The 24,044-nt window shown below is 42.4% G+C and overlaps 1 protein-coding gene across 5 annotated transcripts in view; it reads right to left on the bottom strand.

Moving 5' to 3' along the window:
* Window positions 1-3,307: 3,307 nt before the first annotated feature.
* The window catches only part of ptpra (protein tyrosine phosphatase receptor type A), a 290,068-nt gene continuing 269,331 nt past the window's right edge, over window positions 3,308-24,044 (bottom strand). For all 5 annotated transcript variants that reach the window (XM_070866834.1, XM_070866832.1, XM_070866836.1 and 2 more), the window contains 5 exons: window positions 21,080-21,214; window positions 20,350-20,475; window positions 9,145-9,296; window positions 7,972-8,107; window positions 3,308-5,268 (listed from right to left, as the gene is read on the bottom strand). In XM_070866834.1, coding sequence (XP_070722935.1) covers window positions 5,194-5,268; window positions 7,972-8,107; window positions 9,145-9,296; window positions 20,350-20,475; window positions 21,080-21,214 — 624 coding nt within the window. In that variant the 3' untranslated portion in view covers window positions 3,308-5,193. The remainder of the gene's footprint in view (window positions 5,269-7,971; window positions 8,108-9,144; window positions 9,297-20,349; window positions 20,476-21,079; window positions 21,215-24,044) is intronic.

The raw sequence follows: 24,044 nt of genomic DNA, 5'->3' as shown, positions 1-24,044 counted from the left end.
GTACCCAACAATGTGGAAAATTGCCCAGGTATGTCCTGTCCACAAAAAGCAGGACAAATCCAACTCTGTCAATTCCTGCCCTATCAGCTTGCTCTCAATCATCAGCAGTGATGGAAGGTGTCGTCAACAGCCCTATTAAGCGGCACCTACTTGCCACTAACCTGCTTACCGATGCTCAGTTGGGGTACTGCCAAGAGCATTTGGCTCCAGACCTTGTCCAAGAATGGACACAAGAATTAGATTCCAGAGGTGAATGAGAGTGACTGGCCTTATCAAGGCAGCATTTGACAGAATGTGACACCAAGGAGCTCTAGTAAAACTGAAGTCAACAGAAAAGCCTGGGGGCGGGGGGAGAAAGAGAAAATAACTCTCCAGTGGCTGGAGTCATACCTGGCACAAAGGAAGATGGTTGTACTTGTTGAAGGCCAATCATCTAAGCCCCAGGAAATCACTTCAGAAGATCATCGGGATAGCATCATAGGCTCAATTATCTTCAGCTGCTTCATCCCTCCATTATAAGATCAGAAGTGGGGCGCTTCACTGAATGCATAATGTTCAGCTCCATTTATAATTCTTCATGTAATGAAGCAGTCCATGCCCACATGCTGCAAGACCTAGACAACATTCAGGCTTAGTAATAAGTAACATTCGCGCCACACGTGTCAGGCAATGCAATCATCAAGAGAGTGTAATCATCTCCACACGATAGTCAATGGCATTACTATTGCTGAGACCCCACCATCAACATTCTGGCTGTCACCATTAACCAGAAACTTAAGTGGACCAGCCACATAAAGGCTGGGTATTCTGGGGTGAGTGGCTCACCTCATGACTCCCCAAAGCATCTCTACTACCTACAAGGTGCAAGTCAGTAGTGTGATGGAATACCCTCCACCTGCCTGGATGGGTGTAGTTCCAATACTAAAGAAGCTCGTCGCCATCCAGGAAAAAGCAGTGCGCTTGATTGGAACCCCATCTTTACCAGCTTAAACATTTATTCTCTCCCTCCACCACCGCTGTCCTGTGGCTGCGGTGTACACTATCCAGAAGATGGACTGCAGCAAGTTGCAAACCGGTTTCCACCATTGTCCAGCTGGGTGGGACTGCACTTGCCTGGTTCCATTCTCATCTATCTAATTGTAGCCAGAGAATCACCTGCAACGGCTTCTGTTCCTGCCCCCGCATCGTTACCTCTGGTGTCCCCCAAAGATCTATCCGTGGCCCCATCCTATTTCTCATCTACGTTTCCCCTTGGCAGCATCATCCAAAAACAGCGTCAGTTTCCATATGTACGCTGATGACACCGAGCTCTACTTCACTACCACTTCTCTCGACCCCTCCACGATCTCTAAATTGACAGACTGTTGTCCAAAATCCAGTTCTGGATGAGCAGAAATTTTCTCCAGTTGAATACTGGCAAGACCAAAGCCATTTTTTCGGTTCCCGCCACAAAGTCCGTTCCCTAGCCACTGACTCCGTCCCTCTCTCCAACTTCTGTCTGAGGCTGAACCAGACTGTTCGCAACCTTGGTGTCAAATTTGATCCCAAAATGAGCTTTTGACCACATATCTACAGCATAAATAAAACCGCCTATTTCCACCTCTGTAATATCGCCTTTGACTCGGCTCATCCGCTGCTGAAGCCCTCATCCATGCTTGACTTGACTATTTCAATACACTCCTGGCTGGCCTCCCACATTCTACCCTATGTAAGCTAGAGGTGATCAAAAACTCGGCTGCCCATGTTCTAACTTGCACCAAGTCCCGCTCACCCATCACCCCTGTGCTCATTGGCCTACGTTGGCTGCCGGATAAGCAATGCCTGTTTCAAAATTCTCATCCTTATTTTCAAATCCCTCCATGGCCTTGCCCCTCCCTATCTCGGTAATCTCCTTCAGCCCCACAACCCGTCTGCGCTCCTCTAATTCTGCCCTCGAGCATCCCCGATTATAATTGCTCAACCATTGGTGGCAGTGCCTTCTGTTGCATTGGTCCCAAGCTCTGGAACTCCCTACCTAAACCTTTCCGCCTCGCTACCTCTCTTTCCTCCTTCAAGATGCTCCCTAAAACCTACCTCTTTGACCAAGCTTTTGCTAATTTCTACTTATGCGGCTTGGTGTCAAATTTAAAAATAATCTCAATACTCCTGTGAAGCGCCTTGGGACGTTTCACTGTGTTAAAGGTGCTATATAAATACAAGTTGTCGATGTTGACCTCCTAAACCCGCGACGGTCACAAGCTAGTGGGACAACAGCAGCAGAAATACAATCACCTTCAAGTTCCGCACGATTCCAACTTGCACATCTATCACTGTTCCTTCATTGTCGCTGGGTCAAAACCGTGGAACTTTTTACCAAACAGCAGTGCGGTAAAGGAGTACCTTCACCAAATGGACTGCAGCTGTTAAAGAAGGTGGCCCACCACTACCTTCTCAAAGGCAACTTAAGATGGATAATACATGCTGGCCTTGCTTGAGCTGCCCATATGCCGAGAATGAAAAGAAAACTCTACGAAGATGCATATTTCCCTTTGGTTTACCCAGTGGTGGCTTACGAAGTACATCAGTTTCAAACTTTTATTCAGAACGCTTACGGTCGACTGATACTTCAAAAAAAGTAACTCTAGCATCTCAGCATGTTCGCTGAAGAGCACTTAATGGAAGTCTAATCCAGTCTATAGATCTAAATAAAGGCTCAAAATCCTGGCACAAATCAAGACATCTTTGGCAACAAACTTTCCATCAAATCCAACCAATGCAGATTCCTTCAGCTGAAAAATTGTACATTGATTGCAAAATTGCAGGAATGCTAGACTGTTGATGTTTGCTGTTGTGACTCTGGTCAAACTGCTTAGTGAACTTGAAACATAGCCACCTTCATTTGGATGATTACCTGCTCAGAAAATTCAGATAAAGTATTTGTAAAGGGACAAAATGTTCTCCTTTTATATGGGTTAACTTCCCAAACTTTGGTTAGTTTCTGAAAACTCTGACACAATGTGAGCAGAGAAGTAATGGGCACCTTCAAGTTCCATGGTGATACTTTGTTCAAACAAGGTTAGTGCTAATCGATAGGAATCCATGTGTTTTGTGTTTGATGCAAGTTATTGTCCATAATGGCATAAACGGTAGAAAACTTGTAAGGACATGGGAAAGCAGCCTTGATACCAGATTCATTAAGTCTTAACCCTTACACAGTAGGTCTGTGAGTGGTCACAAACCTTCATGATTACTGCCAAATAAAACTGGCCTGTTTTTCCAGTTTGTATCAATTCATTCACTCAAAACAAAAATAATGAAACAAATAAACTTTTTTTGTAATGAGCACATTTATTCTGATTATAGCTTTAGCTTAGCCATTGTCCCAAAATACCAAAGTTTCAAGAGTCAGGGATTCAGTCAATATCTATTTACACTAGTGCGGTCAGTGATATCAGAAGTACTGAAGGTAGGCAGCTGACATTAAATCCATTTAACATATAGTAAATTACCATAGTCTATCTACTGAATGCACTATAGAGAGCTTGGTAAACAGCTGTGTCATGTTTTTCAAATGTGACATGAGCAAAAACTCAAATAACTTAATGGGACTGTGCACTATGTGTCATACAGGTCATTGTACAAGCTGCTGTAAGCTATTTTATCCAAATATTGACCCAACTTTGCTTCACCTCAAATTACCTGGCAATAAGTGCTCCTAAACTACTAAAAGATAAACTTAAAAATAAACTTAAAAAATCCACCAAATTTTCTCCTCGTCATAAAAAAATAAATACAGGTTAAGAAACTGCAGTTATTTGTACATTAAGAAAAAATATAATTGTTAGGAGCAAATGATAAACCAAATACATTTACATTTATCAACTACAGCTTTTATAAAAATTATCAATTTTAAAACTTAAATGGAGATTTTTTTAAACCATGTAATCTGAATAATTCATTTTTGGTCCAGATTAGACACAAACGATACACGTGATTCATTGAATTTAATTGTTTTTTCCCCTGTGCAAGTTACTAATATTGTTAAGCTCCATCTTTGCACAAAGGCTGTGTGTTAACTGGGGAAAAGGGGCATCTGTGTCTAAAGGAAGATGGTGGTAAATTCCAGGCAAATCTTTCACATTTTAGAAACATCCAACAGCAAATTTCACTTACTTTTCTACTTATTGAGACAGAAGCTCAAACAAGTAGATTTTAAGAACATATATAACAGATAATTCAATACCCTTCAAGTTACAGCTCATATGTACAGTACACAGTGGCTAAGGCTAAAGAGTATTCTTTTATATTGTCCTATCAAGACTGTATTTCCAAATTTATTACTCGAAGTCCACACATCTTTTAACTTGTATAGAACTTTATAACAAGTCCCATGTATTTTTAATGCAGAAAAAAGATTAGAGAGATGTGTTCATTTTACAAGACCAAAGTTACATATAATTGAACCTGGACATTACACAGATTTTGGGATATGTGAAAAATAACGCAGGTAGGATATCCAGTACTTTTCATGTCAGCCTGTGTAGGCTCGCAAAAAAAAAAGCTTTTTTTAAAAGCAGTATTTTCTTACTGTATTCCCTTTACAGGTCGCATTTCTACAATATAGTAGCACGGTTAAGCGTTTCTGAAGTCGCTTTGCCTTTCTACACATCTCAATAATGGAAAGTACTGCTTCTACCTCAAATTTGATAAATAAAATGGCACAACATTGAAAATATAAAGTGTACAGTTACAAAGTTGTTAAATGCCTGAGAAAGAGAATGGTCCAAGTGAAAGGTGTCACGTCTAAATGGCACTGATCAATTAATGACAGAAGGGTATTCCAAACGTGATTATTTATCAAAATTGAAATAAAAGCACTGGCAATGAGAAACTGGATTCAAGGGCATCAACCGGTCAATGCCACAGATGTTGTGGTCATCTGACTTTACTTGTGTTATCCTGCCCTACCCCCTTTGAATTAAATGAATAACCTTCCAAGCAGCTACTAAATAAATTTGATCAACATCAATCCGAACATCAGGCTACATTACTCAATAAAACTGCTGAAATGAGACTAATATGCTAACCATCTGTTACATATAAAATCTCTAGCTAATATGAAGCCGATGGTACCAACCTCTAAAACCAATAAGATATGTACACAGGTTTGGGTATATTAACAAATAGATTACAAAATATTACGAAGGCATTTTTTCACTTGAAGTTAGCATAATCCGAAAATGCATCAATGTACTCTTGCACAACCTTGTAGCAGAATTCATACTGTTCCTGCAGAAGAAAATTAAAATTATTAGTTGTTGTATCAGTTGAAGCATAGTTAACTACAACAAAAATATTAGGCATCCCTTTTAAAAAAAAATATATATTTTAGCCTATAAATCTCAAGCAAAAACACCACAATGAGGTACATGTGTACGATGCCAACCCCCAATGGTTTATGTTACAGAATGATGGGGAGAGGTTGAATCACATTCCACTAAATTCTCAGCTTTGTTGCTGTTGGGAAGATAGAATGGTGCTTCTCCATCAATGGAGGAAAGAAAATCAGTCTAGATCTACTTTTGTGCACACCTCTTAATGGCTAGTTTGGCATAGCAGAGGCCCAGGAGCATTTCAATTACAAGTGAATAGCTCAGAAAGACTTTTTTGGAAGATGAGGGAAGCGGGGCAGGGCAGTGGGTTTCGAAGAAACATCGAGTCTTATTCTCAAAAATTGGTAGGATACCTGAGAACATAAGGCTTGCTACAAAAATGTTAGTGTATTCTAGAAACGGAAGTGCGACAGCATGGATAGAATACAGGTTGATGAACAAGGAAAAAAGTGTTAGGATTCCTAGGTGTTTCTTAGATTGGTGAAGAGTTGCAATTGATGTACTGCAATAGTCAGTAATGGATCTACTTTTGTTCTTGAGATGTATAGATGATTTGGTTTTGGGCATAGAGAGCAGGATATCAAAATTAGCTAAAGACAGAAAAGTAAGGGCAAGTGGCAAAAAAGACAGTAAAAGACTTAAAACAGCACGTGGGCAGGACAAGGTTTGTGGACCGGACAGACATATGGCAGATTCAATTTATTGCGGAGAAATGTGAGTTAATATATTTTGGAAGAAATGGGTGTATACACTCATTGGAAAGATACTGAAGGGTTCGGATGAACAGCGACTCAAGGATTTCAATGCGTAATCACTTGAAAGTGCAAATGCAGGGAGAAAAAAAAACTATAAAAAAAAGCTAATGTGTGTTTATAAGTAGAGGAATAGAATACAAGAGCAAAGAGGTAACGATAAATTTGAAGAAGACAATGATGAGGCCACAGAGTAGTTGAGTATGTGCAGCTTATTATAGAAAGCACATTCCCAATGCAATACTGATGGAATGCAGCATCATCAGAGGTGTGTTCTTCATGAGATATCGGAGGGAATGTTCGCATAGTAGTTATGTTACTGGACTAGTAATCCAGAGGTCTGGACTAATAATCCTGAGACATGAGTTAAAATCCCATCATAGCAGTTGGGGAATTTAAATTCAGTTAATTAAATAAATCTGAAATGAAAAAGCTAGTATCAGTAATGGTGACCATGAAACTACCGGAATGTTGTAAAAACCCATCTGGTTCACTAATGTCCTTTAAGGAAGGAAATCTACCGTCCTTATCCGGTCTGGCCTATATGTGACTCCAGACCCATTTCAATGCAATTTTTAACTGCCCTTTGAAATGGCAACTCACCACCACCTTCTCAAGGGCAATTAGGGATGATCAATAAATGCTGGCCTTGCCAGTGATATCCACATCCCATGAAGGAATAAAAAATATTAAACTGAGGTCCTGTTTGCCTGGTCCAGTGTTTGAGATGGACATTAAAGACCTTGTAGCACTACTTGAAAAGCAGAGAGATTGCTAGATGTTCTAGCAAACATTTGTCTCAACCACCATGAGCAACAAAAATAGATTAACTAGCTATTTTTGTTGGATATTGCTGTGAACAAAATGGCTGCCCCATTTCCTTAACTAACATTAGTCACGGAACTTCAAAGTAATTCATTGTATGTGAAGTGTTTTGGAACATTTCTGGGCGACTTGATAAGACATTATAAGTGAAAGATCTTTCTTTTCTTACTCTCGCGGGAGATCTCATGCTAACTCATGAATACTGCGTTCTATAGTTGCTCCAATTATTACAGTACAATACCTGTGGGGTGACAGCAACAAAAAAGCATAACATAACATTCAAAGAATCATAGAATGGTTACAGCACGGAAGGCGGCCATTCGGCTTGTCGAGCCCGTGCCGGCTCTCTGCAAGAGCACCTCAGCTAGTCCCACTCCCCTGCCCAACATTCAAGAGTATAATTGGCTTTAACCTATTTCAGCTTAATTTGACTTGCAGATAGAAACACTGATCCATTGTAATCAAGGTTGGCTTTAAATTTGCAATAACAGTTGCCACATTACATGGCACAGATGTGAGGGACTGCATGTTCTACATTACTGTGTATGGGGAAAGTAGCCTCTGCATGTTAATGAATACTAAAGTGGATAGAAAGCATTTAGGAAAGCTAATTTTAAAGTCAAGTTATTTTAAACTGGTCCAATAAAAGCTGATTATGTGAGTACAAAAATGTAAAGCTATAATTGCTGCTGTTCGGTACACCCTTAGGTATTAAAATGTCTTAGATACACTTTCAGTGCCTCAGACTGGATCAAGCCAGCAACTGAAAATAAAAACAGAAAATGCTGGGAATACTCAAGTCGGGCAGCATCTGTGGAGAGAGAAACAGAGTTAATGTTTCAGGTTGATCGCCTTTCGTCTGATCATTGACCTGAAACGTTAACTCTGCTTATCTCTCCACAGATGCTGCCTGACCTGCTGGGTATTTCCAGCATTTTCTGTTTTTATTTCATATTTCCAGCATCTGCAGTATTTTGCTTTTGCAGCACTGAAAATGCCCTTGTTTAGTTCATAATACGTACCAGTGTCTGGACCATATGTGGCCTCTGTAGCCGTAGACTCTTTACTGTCTGAAACACATCTAGGATGCCCTCAGCTTTTACTCTTTCCAGGACAGTACTCAGGGCACAGAATGTTCCTGTCCTTCCAGCTCCAGCACTGTGGGCACATGTCAGTACATGTTATAAATGTAGACGTAGAAATTCACAATGAAAATATAAAAATAACAATGTGTGACTTTAAAATGGGGACTGAATTACTCTGTGCACCCTGGTCCAATTGTCAACCGCCCTCTAAATCTACTTCAAGTGAAGAGTACATTCTTGAGTCTTCATGTGCATCTCCATGGGAGAGTGACTGTGTTGATTACCTGTGGTCTTGCACACAGCAAGTCAGAAATTATGTTCTCTCTCTTATTTGTGACTTCTGTTTCTCGTCTTATTACTGTGTGTATGTGCCTGTCTCATCTTCTCTGGTTCTGTATTTCTCTCCTATTGACTCTTTTTGCTTCTTTCTCTACCCACTTCCACTTCTGTCTGCCTCTTTTCCTTTCTTTCAGGTATGATATGGTGGGTGATATAGCATATGACTATGGCTAAAGACTGCATTTGGGGTGGTGGCTGCAAGGCAATGATGGTTCTAAGCAGCTCCCTTCTTATTTCTTCCTCCATTCACTTCTGCTCCTCTCCCACCTCCTCACTTTCATCATATCCTAAACCCCTTTGCCTTTGACTTACTGGTTTAACACCTGTATCTCTTGTTGCCCTTAGTCCATTGTCACTCTCCGCACCTGTAATTCCCCATCCACCAACTCCACTCCCATTTGCTCTCTCCCAGGAAAGATGGCAAAAGGGCACCTCATCCTCAAACAGGTTTTCTCCTCCCCTACATGTATATCAGTTTCCCTCAAAAAACTTTTTCCCTCGAGATATCAAATTAGAATGAGGAAAGAAACTGTCTATTTCTCTATTTGTGTCTTTCTCTCCGTCTTTCTCCTCCTTATCTCAAAGATGTCAGAAATTAGTTTCCCTGTCTCACAAGTATAAGCAGTAATCTTTTCAAATTTCAAATATTGCCAAATCTTGTGCTTTGATATCCAGGAACACAGCTACAATTCTCAATATGGCTGCAAAGTCTCTCATCGTTTGACTGAAAAATGTTAACTGTAGCACACAGTTGAGAAGATTGTGGCTTACCTGCAATGCACCGTGATTGGATGGTTTCCTGACTGCTGCTGCTGTTTTTGCACTGCTGCAATAAGGTTGATCATTCCTTTTCCATCAGCAGGAATTCCCACCTCAGGCCAACCATGAAAATGGAACTGTCTGATCTGTCGAATTTTGTTTTCCTTGAGGAAAAAACAGATTACAATACAAAATAAATTTTATTTCTGCATTGGATAAACCTCTCAAAAAAAGTGCCAACTCTTAAGCTCCTTACGCTGAAACATTTTAACATGCTGCCACACAAAAATGTAGGAAAAATAATATTTTTGAAATAAATTATCTATGGGTCAGATATTGTTAGAGCGGCCGTCTTACAGCCTGCCAAAGTTGCTGGAAGTACGAGCTGGTTAATGGCGCAATGAGGGCAACAGGGGCATCAGGTAAGCAATGGGACAGTGTATCTCCTTAACCAATGAGATGCAAGGATTGAAAAGGAAACAGAGGAATGGGTGAAAAGGAGGGTGGATTCAATGTCAAATCAGGGATAGGAAGAGAAATAAAGAGGGGGAAAGAAAGATTAGATTGAGAAAGAAAAGAGAGTGAGAAAGAGACAAAAATCAAAATTTGACATTTTTAAAAATCTCTGAAAAAAATTCACAATCTGAAGGAATCGGACTCCACACATAATTATTTACTTTCTGGACAAGAGAGGTTCATTGGCAGTCTTTAAGGAATTATCACGTCATTAGGAGAGTACTTAAGCTGTTATTTATTAGACTTAACTTTCTATGGCAGTTTAATGGGAAAATCAAGTCACATCATGTCGACGGCACAGAAATTCGATCCTATAGGTCTGTGTTGGTGTTTATGTTCGACACAGGCCTCCTCCCACCTTTCTTCATACCCTTCCGTTCCTTTCTCCCTCAGATATACAAATCACTGAAAGTAGCGACATAAAAGATCGCTACTTAAAGGTCGCAATGTGGGTTAAAAAGGCCATTACAAAAAACAAATGAAGCACTAGGGTTCATTCTAGAATTGAATAAGAACATGAGAAATAGGAGCAGGAGTAGGCCTCCTGGCCCCTCGAGCTTGCTCCGCCATTTAATATCATGGCTGATCTGATTATGGACTCAGCTCCACTTCCCTGCCCGCTTTATTCCCTTATCACTCAAAAATCTGTCTATCTCCACCTTAAATATACACAAAGACCCAGCCTCCACAGCTCTCTGGGGCAGAGAATTCCATAGATTTACAACCAGAGAAGAAATTCCTCCTCACCTCAGTTTTAAATGGGTGGCCCCTTATTCTGAGACTATGTCCCCTAGTTTTAGTTTCCCCTATGAGTGGAAACATCCTCACTGCATCCACCTCGTTGAGTCTCCTCATTATCTTATATGTTTCGATGAGATCACCTCTCATTCTTCTGAACTCCAATGTGTACAGGCCCAACCTACTCAACCTATCTACATAAGTCAACCATCTCATCTCCGGAATCAACCTAATGAACCTTCTCTGAACAGCCTCCAATGCAAGTATATCCTTCCTTAAATACAGACACCAAAACTGTACGCAGTACTCTAGGTGTAGTCTCACCAATACCCTGTACAGTTGTAGCAGGACTTTGCTGCTTTTATACTTTAACCCCCTTGCAATTAAGGCCAACATTCCATTTGCCTTCCTGATTACTTGCTGTATCTGCATACTCACTTCGTTTCATGCACAAGGATCCCTAGGTCCTTCTGTACTGAAGCATATTGCAATTTTTCTCCATTTAAATTATAATTTGCTTTGCTATTTTTTCTGCCAAAGTGGATAACCTCAGTTTCCTACATTATACTCCATCTGTCAAATTTGTGCCCACTCACTTAGCCTGTCTACATCCATTTGCAGATTTTTTATGTCCTCTTCACAATTTGCTTTCCCACCCATCTTTGTATATCAGCAAATTTGGCTACATTACACGGTCCCTTCATCCAAGTCATTAGTATGGATTGTAAATAGTTGAGGACATAGCACCAATCCCTGCGACACCCCTAGTCACTGTTTGCCAACCGGAAAATGACCCATTTATCTTGACTCTCTGTTTTCTGTTAATTAGCCAATCCTCTATCCATGCTAATATAGTACCCCCAACCCCGTGAACATTTATCTTGTGCAGTAATCTTTCATGCGGCACCTTATCGAATGTCTTCTGGAAATCCAAATACACCACATCCACTGGTTCCCCCTTATCCATTCTGCTTGTTACATCCTCAAAAGAACTCCAGCAAATTTGTCAAACATGATTCCCCTTTCATAAAACCATGCTGACTCTGCTTGATTGAATTATGCTTTTCCAAATGACCCACTACTGCTTCCTTAATAATTGTCTCCAGCATTTTCCCAGCACCAGATGTTAAGCTAACTGGTCTATAGTTTCCTGCTTTTTGTCTGCCTCCTTTTTTAAATAGGGGTGTTACATTTGTGGTTTTCCAATCCGCTGGGATCACCCCAGAATCCAGGGAATTTTGGTAGATTACAACCAATGCAGCCACTATCTCTGCAGCCACTTCTTTTAAGACCGTACAGTTTAAGCCATCAGGTCCCAGGGATTTGTCGGCCTATAGTCCCATTATTTTACCGAGTACTACTTCTTTAGTGATAGTGATTGTATTAAGTTCCTCCCTCCCTATAGCCACTTGATTATCCACTATTGGGATGTTTTTAGTGTCTTCTACCATGAAGACCGATACAAAGTATTTCTTCAACGTCTCTGCCATTTCCTCCTTCTCCATTAACTCCCCAGTCTCATCCTCTAGGGGACCAACATTTACTTTAGCCACTCTTTTCCTTTTTATGTACCTGTAGAAACTCTTACTGTCTGTTTTTATATTCCGTGCTGGTTTACTTTCATAATCTATCTTCCCTCTATCATTTTTTTTAGTCGTCGTTTGCTGGCTTTTAAAAGTTTCCCAATCCTCCAACCTCCCACTAGTCTTGGCCACATTGTATACCCTCGTTTTCAATTTGATATCATCCTTATTTCCTTAGTTAGCCACGGATGATTATCCCTTCTCTTACAGTCTTTCCTTCTCATTGGGATATATTTTGTGCTGAGAGTTATGAAATATGTCCTTAAATATCTGCCATTGCTCATCAACCGCCCTATACTTTAATCTATTTTCTCAGTCCACTTTAACCAATTCTGCCTTCATACCTTTGTAGTCTCCTTTATTTAAGCTTAGGACACTGGCTTGAGATCCAACTTTCTCACCCTCCAACTGTATTTGAAATTCAACCAGGTTATGGTCGTTCATTCTTAGAGGACTCTTTACTGGGAGATTGTTTATTAATCCTGTCTCATTACACAGTACCAGATCTAAGATACCCTGCTCCCGGGTTGGTTCTGCAACATACTGTTCAAGGAAACTATCCCGGATACACTATGAACTCTTCCTCAAGGCTACTCTGACCAATTTGCTTTGTCCAATCAATATGAAGGTTAAAATCACCCATTATTATTGCCGTTCCTTTTTTATAAGCCTCCATTATTTCTTGATTTATACTCTGTCCAAAAGTGTAGCTACTGTTAGGGGGCCTATAGACTATGCTCACCAGCGACTTTTTCCCCTTATTATTCCTTATCCCCACCTAAACTGATTCAACATCTTAATCTTCTGAGCCAATATAGTTTCTCACTAACGCATTGATCTCATCCTTTATTAACAGAGGTACTCCACCTCCTTTTCCTTTCTGGTCTGTCCTTCCAAATTGTCAATACCTCTGAATATTTAGTTCCCAGCCTTGGTCACCTTGCAACCACATCTCTGTAATGGCTATCAGATCTTACCCATTTGTATCTATTTGTGCCATCAACTCATCTATTTTGTTACGAATGCTGCGTGCATTCAGATAAAGAGCTTTTAAATTTGTTTTTTATAAACTATTTTTTCCTGCTTTGACCCCATTTTCTGATTCACTTTTATGTTTATATTTTGTCCCTTCCTGTCACGCTCTGGTTTTCATTTCCCCCAGTGCTACTCTGCTCTATTGCCTTCTCCTTATTCTTTGACTTTTAAAATTTTCACTCACCTGAACCCTCTTACCACAGGAGAAAGTTGTTTACCCAAAGAGTGGTAAGATTGTCGAACGCTAAAAGTAGTTGTTGAGGTGAATAGTATAAATGCATTTAAGGGTAAGCTAAATAAGCACATTGAGTGAATCCCTCCCACACTCTGAGCAGGTGAACAGCCTCTCCCCGATGTGAACTCGCTGGTGTCTCAGCAGGTCGGATGACTGAGGGAATCCCTTCCCACACTCAGAGCAGATGAACGATCTCTCCAGAGTGCTCACCTGCTGACACACCAGCGAGTTCATAAGTGACCACAGCATTTAGATTCTGCAGTTGTCCCAGACTGAATCATGTCAATTCTGACAATTGGTCTTTCTTTCTGCTGATATTGATTACCCCAAAACTGGGCTGGAGTTTAATCTTCTGGATATTTGACAAATCAATCAATGGGAAAAGGGTCAGATAAAAAAATAATGCTGATCGTGTTTGCATCCATAATTCACCCCAGCGTGTTGCCCCTGACCTGCGTGAGAACACCAGCGGCAGGTCGGGGCCATAAAAGGAGCGGCGAGCAGTGGCCTGGGAGCAGCATGGAGGCTTACTACTCCAGGGAGCAGCATGAGCTGCAACGGCAGCGAAGAGTGATGTCATCAAGGTCCAAGTTGGTGATTGGAGCGTGGGCGGATATAGCAGGAGCGGCAAGGTCGGGGCGAAGGAGCAGCGAGAGACTGTGGAAGGACGTGATCGGGGCCAAGGGGAGGCGTGAGTTTGGGGCCTGTGGCAGCATCCTTGCCACTGGACCAAGACTTAGCTCGATCAAGCCCGTGTAGTGGCTGGTGTGCAACGGCCACCGCACGTTAAAAATATCCACGCACAGGCATCTTCCACCCTTCAGGATGTAGTTCAGGACCTGCCATTTTAGGTCCTTCATTGGAACACCTGTGAACTTATCCTTTTTTGGTGTGGAAACAAGTCATCGTTGTTTCGAGGGACTGCCTATGATGATGAGTTAAGCACATGAGGGAGAAAGTAATAGAAGATTATGCCGATAGGGTTAGATGAATAGGGGTGGGTGGAGGCTTGCATGGAACATAAACACTGAACAAGTTGGGCCGAATGGCTTGTTTCTATGCTGTACATTCCATGTAATTCTATGTATAACAGAGTCACAATCACTAAGAAGGTGGTACTCAGTAAGATAATGGGACTAAAGGCAGATAAATCCTCTGGACCTGATGGCTTGCATCCTAGGGTCTTAAGAGAAGTAGTGGCAGGGATAGTGGATGCATTGGTTGTATTTACCAAAATTCCCTGGATTCTGGAGAGGTGCCAGCAGATTGGACAACTGCAAATGTAACGCCTCTATTTAAAAAAGGAGGCAGACAAAAAGCAGGAAACTATAGACCAGTTAGCCTAAGATCTGTGGTTGGGAAAATGTTGGAGTCCATTATTAAAGAAGCAATAGCAGGACATTTGGAAAAGCAAAATTCGGTCAGGCAGAGTCAGCATCGATTTATGAAGTCATGTTTGACAAATTTGCTAGAATTCTCTGAGGATGTAACGAACAGGGTGGATAAAGGGGAACCAGTGGACGTGGTGTATTTGGACTTCCAGAAGGCATTTGACATGGTGCCGCATATAAGGTTACTGCACAAGATAAAAGTTCATGGGTTTGGGGGTAATATATTAGCATGGATAGAGGATTGGCTAATGAACAGAAAACAGAGAGTCTGGATAAATGGATCATTCTCTGGTTGGCAATCAGTAACCAGTGGGGTGCCACAGGGATCAGTGCTGGGACCCCAACTATTTACAATCTATATTAACGACTTGGAGGAAGGGACCGAGTGTAACGTAGCCAAGTTTGCTGACGATACAAAGATGGGAGGAAAAGCAATGTGTGAGAAGGACACAAAAAAACTGTAAAAGGACAGATAGGCTAAGTGAGTGGGCGAAAATTTGGCAGATGGAGTATAATGTTGGAAAGTGTGAGGTCATGCACTTTGGCAGAAAAAAAATCAAAGAGCAAGTTATTATTTAAATGGAGAAAGATTGCAAAGTGCCGCAGTACAGCGGGACCTGGGGGTACTTGTGCATGAAACACAAAAGGATAGTATGCAGGTACAGCAAGTGATCAGCAAGCCCAATGGAATCTTGGCCTTTATTGCAAAGGGGATGGAGTATAAAAGCAGGGAAGTCTTGCTACAGTTGTACAGGGTATGGGTGAGGCCACATCTGGAATACTGGTTTCCATATTTACGAAAGGATATACTTGCTTTGGAGGCAGTTCAGAGAAGGTTCACTAGGTTGATTCCAGGAATGAGGGGGTTGACTTATGAGGAAAGGTTGAGTAGGTTGGCTCTACTCATTGGAATTCAGAAGAATGAGAGGTGATCTTATCGAGACGTGTAAGATTATGAGGTGGCTTGACAGGGTGGATGCAGAGCGGATGTTTCCACTGATGGGGGAAGATTAGAACTAGAGGGCATGATCTTAGAATAAGGGGCCACCCATTTAAAACTGAGATAAGGAGAAATTTCTTCACTGAGGCAGTGAATTCCACAGATCCACAACCCTCAGAGAGCTGTGGAAGCTGGGACATTGAATAAATTTAAGACAGAAATAGTGTTTCTTAAATGATAAGGGAATAAAGGGTTATGGGGAACGGGCAGGGAAGTGGACCTTCTAAGCCCAGTATATCTTACCTAATGTCCGGTGCCTACATTTTAATGATTTATAATGATTTATGCACATGGACACCAAAATACCTTTTCTCTTCCACAACTCCTAGACTCTCACCATAATATCAAAATATTCTGATTTGTCTTTCTCAGACCTAAAGTGGATGACCTCATGCTTATACCCTCATTGAACTCGATCAACCACAGTTTTGCCCAGTCACTTAATCTGTCAAATAACCCTTTGTAACTTCCTGCTCCCATCTACAAAACTTAACGTGCCTCCTAACTTCATGATATCAACATATACAACTATGTATTCCGACATTGAGATTTTTTGCAATTCCATACCAACAACATTGGTGTGCGGGGTTTCAGAATGATAGCACAGCACTTCTGAGAGGATGCATCAGCATTCTGGAATACTGCATAACCATTAGTGGTCAAGGATAAGGTAGATGGCTAGTGCACATGTTTTTTTATTTTACAAATTCTTTGCCTTTTCATGAAAGTACAATTTTTTCTATTTGTTCCAGGGAGGTGGGTGTCACTGGCAAGGCCAGCATTTATTGCCCATCCCTAAATGCCCTTGACATGGTGGTGGTGAGCCGCCTTCTTGAACCGCAGCAGTCCACGTGGTGAAGATACTCTCACAGTGTGGGTAGGGAGGGAGTTCCAGGATTTTGACTTTGAAGGTATGGCGATATACTTCCAAGTCAGGATGTTGTGTGACGTGGAGAGGAACTTGGGAGGTGATGTTGTTTCCATGCACCTGCTATCCTTGTCCTTCTAGGTGGTACAGGTCGTCTGTTTATGATGTGCTGTCGAAGAAGCCTTGGCGAGTTGCTGCAGTGCATCTTGTAAATGGTACGCACTGCAGTCAGGTGGCGAGACACTTACTGCAGAGTAATAGCCTCTGTCCTGCTCTTCTGGCCACTGTGGTAGGTCCAGTTCAGTTTCTGGTTAATGGTGACCCCCAGGATGTTGATGTTGGTCAAAATCCTGGAACTCCCTCCCTACCCACACTGTGAGAGTATCTTCACCACGTGGACTGCTGCGGTTCAAGAAGGCGGCTCACCACCACCATGTCAAGGGCATTTAGGGATGGGCAATAAATGCTGGCCTTGCCAGTGACAACCACATCTCTGGATTCGGCGATGGTAATGCTGTTGGATGTCAAAGGGCAGTGATTAGATGCTTTCTTGTTGGAGATCGTCATTGCCCGGCATTTGTGTGGCGCGAATGTGAGTTGCCACTTACCAGCCCAAGCCTGAATGACATCCAGGTCTTGCTGCATGCGGACAGACTGCTTCATTATCTGAGGAGTTGTGAATGGAGCTGAATCCTGCGCAATCATCAGCGAACATCCCCATTTCTGACCTTATGATGGAGTTGATGAAGCAGCTGAAGATGGTTGGGCCTAGGACACTGCTATGAGGAATTCCTGCAGCGATGTCACGGGGCTGAGATGATTGGCCACCAACAACCACAATCATCTTCCTTTGTGCTAGGTATGTCTCCAGCCTGTGGAGAGTTTTGCCCCCAATTCCCATTGACTTCAATTTTACTAGGGCTCGTTGATGCCACACTTGGTCAAATGCTGCCTTGATGTCAAGGATCGTCACTCTCACCTCACCTCTGGAATTCAGCTCTTTTGTCCATGTTTGGACCAAGACTGTAATGTGGTCTGGAGCAGAGTGGTCTTGGCGGAACCCAAACTGAGCATCGGTGAGCAAATACCGCTTGATAGCACTGTTGACGACACCTTCCATCACTTTGCTGATGATTGAGAGTAGACTGATGGAGCGGTAATTGGCTGGATTGCATTTGCCCTGCTTTTTGTGGACAGGACATATCTGGACAGTTCTCCACATTGTTGGGTAGATGCCAGTGTTGTAGCAGTACTGGAACAGCTTGGCTAGAGGTGCGGCTAGTTCTGGAGCACAAGTCTTCAGCCCGACAGCCAGGATATTGTCGGGACCCATAGTCTTTACTGTATCCAGTGCGCTGAGCCATTTCTTGATATAATGTGGAGAGAATCGAATTGGTTGAAGACAAGCTTCTGGGACCTCAGGAGGACGCCGATATGAATCATCCACACGGTTCCATCCTTTATATATTCTGCCATAAAACAGCTTAAGAATAACAAGGCTACGGGACCGGATGGAATCCCCGCTGAGGCGCTAAAATATGGCGGAGAGGCGCTGTTGGCGCGGATACCTGACCTCATCTTTCTCATTTGGAGGGAGGAGAGCGTGCCGGGAGATCTCAGAGATGCAGTGATTGTGACCATCTTTAAAAATGGGGACAAGTCCGACTGCGGCAACTACAGGGGAATCTCCCTGTTTTCAGCCACTAGGAAAGTTGTCGCTCGAGTTCTCCTCAATCGTTTTCCCCCTGTGGCCGAGGAGCTCCTCCCGGAATTACAATGCGGATTTCGTCCCCTACGGGGCACAACAGACATGATTTTTGCAGCGCGTCAGTTGCAGGAAAAATGCAGGGAGCAGCGCCAGCCCTTATACATGGCCTTTTTCGATCTTACAAAGGCCTTTGACACTGTCAACCGTGAGGGTCTATGGAGCATCCTCCTCTGTTTCGGATGCCCTCAAAAGTTTGTCAACATCCTTCGCCTGCTTCACGATGACATGCAGGCCGTGATCCTTATCAACGGATCCATTAGGGACGCAATCCACATCCGGTCCGGGGTCAAACAGGGCTGCGTCATCGCCCCAACCCTCTTCTCAATCTTCCTCACCGCCATGCTCCACCTCACAATCAACAAGCTCCCCGCTGGAGTGGAGTTAAACTACAGAACCAGTGGGAAGCTGTTTAACCTACAACGTCTCCAGGCCAGGTCCAAGATCACTCCAACCTCTGTCATTGAGCTGCAGTATACGGATGATGCCTGCGTCTGTGCACTTTGAGGCTGAACTCCAGGATATAGTCAATGTATTTCACTGAGGCATATGAAAGCATGGGCCTTACACTTAACATCCGTAAGACAAAGATCCTTCACCAGCCTGTCACCGCCACACAGCACTGCCCTCCAATCATCAAGATCACGGCCCTGGACAACGTGGACCATTTCCCATATCTTGGGAGCCTCTTATCAACAAAGGCAGACATTGATGCGGAGATTCAGCATCGCCTCCAGTGCGCCAACGCAGCCTTTGGCCGCCTGCGGAAAAGATTGTTTGAAGACCAGGCCCTCAAATCTACCACCAAACTCATGGTCTACAGGGCCGTAGTAATACCTGCCCTCCTGTATGAGTCTGAGGCATGGACGATATACAGAAGGCACCTCAAGTTGCTGGAGATATATCACCAACGATGTCTCCGCAAGATCCTGCAAATCTCCTGGGAGGACAGGCGCACCAACATCAGTGTCCTCAGCCAGGCTAACATCCCCAGTATTGAAGCACTGACCACACTCGATCAGCTTTGCTGGGCAGGCCACATAGTTCGCATGCCAGATACGAGACTCCCTAAGCAAATGCTTTATGCGGAGCTGCTTCATGGTAAATGAGCCAAAGGAGGACAGCGGAATCTTTAGAAAGAACACCTTCAAAGCCTCCCTGGTAAAGTGCGACATCACCACTGACACCTGGGAGACCCTGGCCGCAGACCGCCCGAGGTGAGGAAAGTCTATCCGGGAGGGCGTTGATCTCTTTTGAGTCTCGACGCAAGGAGCAAGAAGAGGCCAGGCGCAGGTAGCGGAAGGAGTGCGCGGCAAACCAGCCCTACTGACCCCTTCCCCCAACGAATGTCTGTCCCACCTGTAACAGGGTCTGTGGCTCCCATATCGGAATGTTCAGCCATCAAAGAACTCACTTCAGGAGTGGAAGCAAGTCCTCCTCGATTCCGAGGGACTGCCTATGATGATGATTATATATTCTAGCAGTTTGTCTCAAACTTTTAGGTGTAGAAATTAATTTTCTAATCTTCCAATTTCACTGCAAAATATTAAACTGACTCTTCTAAAACCACTTAAATTATATGCAAGAATGACTGATTTATAGATTGGAAATCAGCAAAATGCTGCATTTTTATACATGAATTCTGAAGTGACGCTGTACTGTGTATATGTTTAGGATTTTTTTTAGGTGTTCACTGCTGTGAAAGTCATTATTATATCATTTGAAAATTGCTGAAGAAAAACAGATACTAGTGCAAACTAATTGATTCATTTGCTTGTTCATCTGAAAAACCACTGGTTCCAAAAACCCTTGGGGTGATCCTTACTAATTCACTGAGATTGCACCTGCTGGGGGTGGGGGTGGGGGCGGGGGGGTGTAAGATGTGTCCCTCGCCAGATTTTTCACCTGTTCTACCTGCTCCAAACCTCATAATTGCACCCAATGCCCCCCTCTCCCCAACTCTAAGTAGTTGTGCATCTGATTGGTGTTCTAATTATTTCTGCTCCAATTCCTACTTACAGAAACTTTATTTTTTTTTAATGCCCTAGATTTAGTGATATAAAAAACCCACAATATGAAATCTTACCCTTGTGTTAGTTACTAGCAGATCACGCACTGTGTAACTTTCACTCTCCTCTTCCTTTTTTATTTCAATAGTAATATCACCATGAGACACAGATCCTTCAGATGGCCAATACTGTGCACATTTCTCCTGTAGAGATATACAGATAAACCATTAATATAAAAACATTCAAAAGCATGTGATCCATTTAACCAAGCCTTCTGGCTTCTGCCTACAGATTGATTTACTAAAGTTAGCGTGTATCCAGTTGGGCCCAGCCAACATAGCAATGGGTTTGTTACAACTGGCCTCAATCACTGGACTCATCTGGGCTAGGGAAGCCAAGTTTCTGCTGGATATCCAGCAATACCTGCTTGAGTGTGCATATGTGTACAGGATAAAGCTCAACCTTTGCAGTTGAATAGTGCACCACTCAACATCCAGAATGGCCTCCTGGGCAATGAACTAGAGGGGAGCTGCCAGAAGTGGAACAATATTTCACCATGAGTTACCTCAGCCTGCAGCAGTAGTGGGATAAGGGAAGAAGCAAAGGGAGAAAGGCTCACAAATATTCAAAACACATCTCCAACTGTTGATAGGAGGATTGCTGCATTGTTATAGGTTCAAAAAAAATTGTATATAGAAAGCACCATTTAAGAATCATCATCTGATTGGTTATGCATTTAAAAAGTTGCCAAATCCTATGTTTTGGCCTAGGTACGTCTCAAGAGGCAAAAAGATGTGCTTGACATACCTGGCCTCTTTCTTCCAACTCTGTTAACATAACAATGGAACAAGACTTCCATTCCCAAATCATTCTCCAGAAATCTTCTATAGTATGCTGAAGAGGTCCCTGGCTGGCTATATAGGAGTCTTTCTGTCGATATCCCTAGGAACATAAATTAAGCAATTTTAGAGTAGTATGCTGGAAATAAAGTGTTTTTCTATATCCAGAGAATTTCAATAAAAAAGCATCTCAGCCTGATGAACTTCATAGTTTAGAATCACGTTCAATTATTTACATGAACAATTTTGTGCATAGAGATGTAAATAAACCAATTTGACTTGCAAAACCTTAAATTTTGTGCAATCATTATTAAATCATAAATGTTGTACAAAATAACGAACTAATAATGAACACTAAAGAACAAACAATCTCCACTGGTGTATTTCAAATAATGCTGTTGGTCGGTGAAACCAATGATGAATTATTAGTGCATACAAAACATGCTGTTAGAGAAGAATCTCAATTCTTAGCCTTTGTTCTTGACAATTTAATTTCTGCATAATTCCTGCAGGGAAACAAGTATTCACAAACTCTTATCTTGAGACACGTTCTTGGGCCCAAAATCTGACCCATATGTATATTTTTGTTTTAGATAATCTATCTACAATATCAAGATATATTTTTTAAAAATCAAGTTAATTTTCTAAAGACAACTTTATAAAATTAAGACAACTTTAGAAAATTACTGTGCCACACATATGCCCCATTCTGAATAATAAACAATTTTGGTAGATGGGCCTCAAACCTTATACTTTTCAAACTGTATGTATTTGTTGAAATATTTGCATTTCAAATCAACATAACTTTGTACATTTCCAAATGCCAGTGTCTATAAAAGGAGTAATTCTACATAGATGGACTAAAGATTAAGTTCCCTGTGGGAATAATTTTCCCTAAATAAACATGAGTATAGACTGATAGCATTGACTGAATTATCATAGCGATAATGCAGATAGAATAAAAAGCTTATTTTTATTACTTACACTTTTCAACTGTCAATAACAAGCAAGACAGGGCACAATTACAACAAACTAAAACAGGATTCTCCTGATTACTAACATCCTGATTTAGGATGTTGATTTAAGGGAACCAGGTGACTTCAGTATCGCACTATTGGAAAATCTTTAGGCTAGAAGCATCCAATACAAGATGAATACCTTGTGCAACTCTATAACGGTCCCAGCCCAGCTACCGTACGAGGTGAGAGAGAGCCTTAGTTTCTCCATTGGTGAGTAGTTTTTCTTTTTTCTTTATCTTTTTCTTTTCTCATCAGTAAGAAACCTTTGGCGTTTTGTTACAATTTAGGTTCATTTAAGGATTAACATAAGAACCTAAGAATTAGGAACAGGAGTAGGCCATCTAGCCCCTCGAGCCTGCTCCGCCACTCAACAAGATCATGACTGATCTGGCCGTGGACTCAGCTCCACTTACCCGCCCGCTCCCCATAACTCTTAATTCCATTATTGGTTAAAAATCTATCTGTGATTTGAATACATTCAATAAGCTAGCCTCAACTGCTTCTCTGGGCAGAGAATTCCACAGATTTACAACCCTTTGGGAGAAGAAATTCCTTCTCAACTCGGTTTTAAATTGGCTCCCCCGTATTTTGAGGCTGTGCCCCCTAGTTCTTAAGTCATGGCAGGAGAGCCCAGACCCGTGGCATGCTCCTCCTGCACTACGTGGGAACTTAGGGACGCTTCCAATGTCCTTAACAACTACATGTGCAAGAAGTGCATCCAGCTGCAGCTCCTGACAGACTTCATTGCGGCACTGGAGCTGCGGATGGATTCACTATGGAGCATCCGCGATGCTGAGGATGTTGTGAATAGCACGTTCAGTGAGTTGGTCACACCGCTGGTAAAAGTTACACAGCCAGAGAGGGAATGGGTGACCATCAAGGAAGGTAGTGCAGGGGTCCCCTGCGGTCATCTCCCTCCAAAACAGATACACCACCTTGGGTACTGTTGGGGGAGATGGCTCATTAGGGGAAGGCAGCAACAACCAAATCCATGGCACCAGGAGTGGCTCTGCTGCACAGGAGGGCAATAAAAAGAGTGGGAGAGCTATAGTGATAGGGGATGCTATTGTGAGGAGAATAGACAAGCGTTTCTGCGGCCGCAAACGAGACTCCAGGATGGCATGTTGCCTCCCTGGTGCAAGGGTCAAGGATGTCTCAGAGCAGCTGCAGCGCATTCTGGAGGGGGAGGGTGAACAGCCAGCTGTCGTGGTACATATAGGTACCAACGATATAGGTAAAAAATGGGATGAGGTCCGACAAGCTGAATTTAGGGAACTAGGAGTTAAATTAAAAAGTAGGACCTCAAAAAGTAATAATCTCAGGATTGCTACCAGTGCCACGTGCTAGTCAAAGTAGGAATTGCAGGATAGTTCAGATGAATACGTGGCTTGAGGAATAGTGCAAGGGGGAGAGATTCAAATTCCTGGGACAGTGGAACTGGTTCTGGGGGAGGTGGGACCAGTACAAACCGGACGGTCTGCATCTGGGCAGGACTGGAACCGATGTCCTAAGTGGAGTGTTTGCTAGTGCTGTTGGGGAGGGTTTAAATTAAAATGGCAGGGGGATGGGAATTTATGCAGGGAGGCAGAGGGAAGTAAAAAGGGGGCAGAAGCAAAAGGTAGAAAGAAGAAAAGAGTGGAGGGCAAAGAAATCAAGGGCAAAAATCAAAAAGGGCCACATTACAACATAATTCTAAAAGGACAAAGAGTGTTAAAAAAAAAGCCTAAAGGCTCTGAGTCTCAATGCGAGGAGCATGCGCAATAAGGTGGATAAATTGACTGCGCAGATAGCTGTTAACAGATATGATGTAATTGGGATTACGTAGACATGGCTCCAGGGTAACCAAGGCTGGGAATTCAACATCCAGAGGTATTCAATATTCAGGAAGGACAGACAGGAAGGAAAAGGAGGTGG

Source organism: Pristiophorus japonicus, chromosome 2 (assembly GCF_044704955.1).
Source record: "Pristiophorus japonicus isolate sPriJap1 chromosome 2, sPriJap1.hap1, whole genome shotgun sequence".
In the NCBI taxonomy this organism is placed as follows: Eukaryota; Metazoa; Chordata; class Chondrichthyes; family Pristiophoridae; genus Pristiophorus; species Pristiophorus japonicus.
The sequence above is the reverse complement of the archived record's forward strand: the minus strand, read 5'-3'. Positions and strand labels throughout refer to the sequence as shown.